Here is a 1639-nt window from a genome sequence, read left to right as displayed (position 1 = left end):
CCGATATCTGATGAGCCATCTGGAGATGGTCCTGAACCCTCACCAGATGAAAACGTGCAACAAGAATCCTCGCCAGATGAGCTCCAACTGGGGAAAGACTCTGAATCTTCTCCTGATGTTGAACTCCAAGATGTTACAAAACCATTATCACATGATGCTGAAGAGCAAAGAGATAGTAAGCCTCCAACGGATGGAATAGAACAAAGAGAATCTTCGGCACGTCAGGTTCCAGAGGATAATATTGATACTTCAGCAAGTCAACGAGCAGCAGGAATTGATCCTAAACCAGAAGATGGTGAGGCAACAGTAGATTCACCTAGTAAAGAGGCACCTGTTGCTGGCATTCCTTCAACAGACAGCCAAGAGCAAGATAAATCGGAAATTCCACCTACGATACCACCAGTCAAACCATCTAGCTCGGCAGAAGAACGTTTAGAAGGACAGGCAGTACCAGCGGAAGCTTCAGCAATAAAACTAGAAATCGATGAGAAAGAATCAGAAAAGAAAATAGTAGTGGAATCATCAACTGCTTCTGCAGTTCCAGAAAATCCGGATGTGTCGAGGGATCTGCAATCCACTCCTGCTGTAGCAGGTGAAGAAATATCTCCAGAAGAGATCGCGACTGACGAGCCAGCAATCAAGCAAGAATCAGCATCGCAAATGAGAGATCAAGAACTTTTGAAGGCTGGAATCCTCCCATCGAAATACGTCTCATCCTCGCCATCACCAGGACTTAAAGGAAAACGCGGAGAGAACGAGGGAAAAGATTTAGACTTCCTTGAAGGCAACCTACGGAAGATGTTGCAGACCGATGTTCCCTTTTTGGATCTTCTCAGGATTTTTGATACGATTGAAAATGCAGTGGCAAAGGAAAAGGAAAATCAAGGCGAAGATCTGATCACTGATAGGATTCATCGGGCCATCTATGAGAAGCTCGAGCGATTAGTCAAAGCGGAAACTCCGGAAAGATTGACAGCACATCTGAGGGATGTTCTTGATGTTCTATCAGGAAAAATAGCTCAATGGGTCAGAAATATTCTAACGGATTCTGAGATGATATTTTTGAATGAGAATCCTCCGATGGTTGAGTCTGGAGAGTTGAGGAACTTTGGAGAATGGATTGTGGAAATGTCGGAAAGAGCTAATAGTTGGACTGTTTGGATGCAAAATATGATCACTGAGTTGATGAAGATGCAGCCGAATCAAGTGACGAGGGCCGATTGGCAAAATTGGACTAGAAATTTTGCTGAGGATGCACTCAAATGGAGACGATATTATTTGGAATCTGTTCATTATGCTCATCATAATCGCGCGATGCTTGCAGGTCGAGAGGTCGTCAAAACTGGAGAGATAAAATATTCTAAGTGGTCGATTCAAGAAAAGGTCATCGAAACGACTGATTTTTTGACTGATTAGATCATGGGTTTTGGGTTTTCGTAAATTTTCAAAAAGTACAAAATGAAACGGTTAATTAAGAGGAAAAGTAAATCAACAAATTGTGTTTTTATGATTTTTCGTGGATAATTTCGTTCTATTTGCTTTCAGATGAACGATCACTTTTGTTTAAAAATTATCGCAATTTCATAGTGAAAATTATAAGATTCAATAAGTAGAATTTAAAATCATTCGCTATTATCAA

The 1639-nt window shown here is 41.1% G+C and overlaps 1 protein-coding gene across 1 annotated transcript; it reads left to right on the top strand.

Annotated features, from left to right (window-relative positions):
• Positions 1–3: 3 nt before the first annotated feature.
• LOC105272923 (uncharacterized) lies at positions 4–1633 on the top strand (the record flags this gene model as incomplete). Its single annotated transcript, XM_011315156.1, has 1 exon — positions 4–1633. A coding segment is annotated over one exon (1413 nt), but the record flags the coding sequence as incomplete, so codon positions are not given.
• Positions 1634–1639: the final 6 nt, after the last annotated feature.

Source organism: Fopius arisanus, unplaced genomic scaffold (genome assembly GCF_000806365.1).
Source record: "Fopius arisanus strain USDA-PBARC FA_bdor unplaced genomic scaffold, ASM80636v1 scaffold00425, whole genome shotgun sequence".
Classification (NCBI taxonomy): Eukaryota; Metazoa; Arthropoda; class Insecta; order Hymenoptera; family Braconidae; genus Fopius; species Fopius arisanus.
Note: the sequence above shows the minus strand (reverse complement) of the source record. Positions and strands in the feature narration are given on the sequence as shown.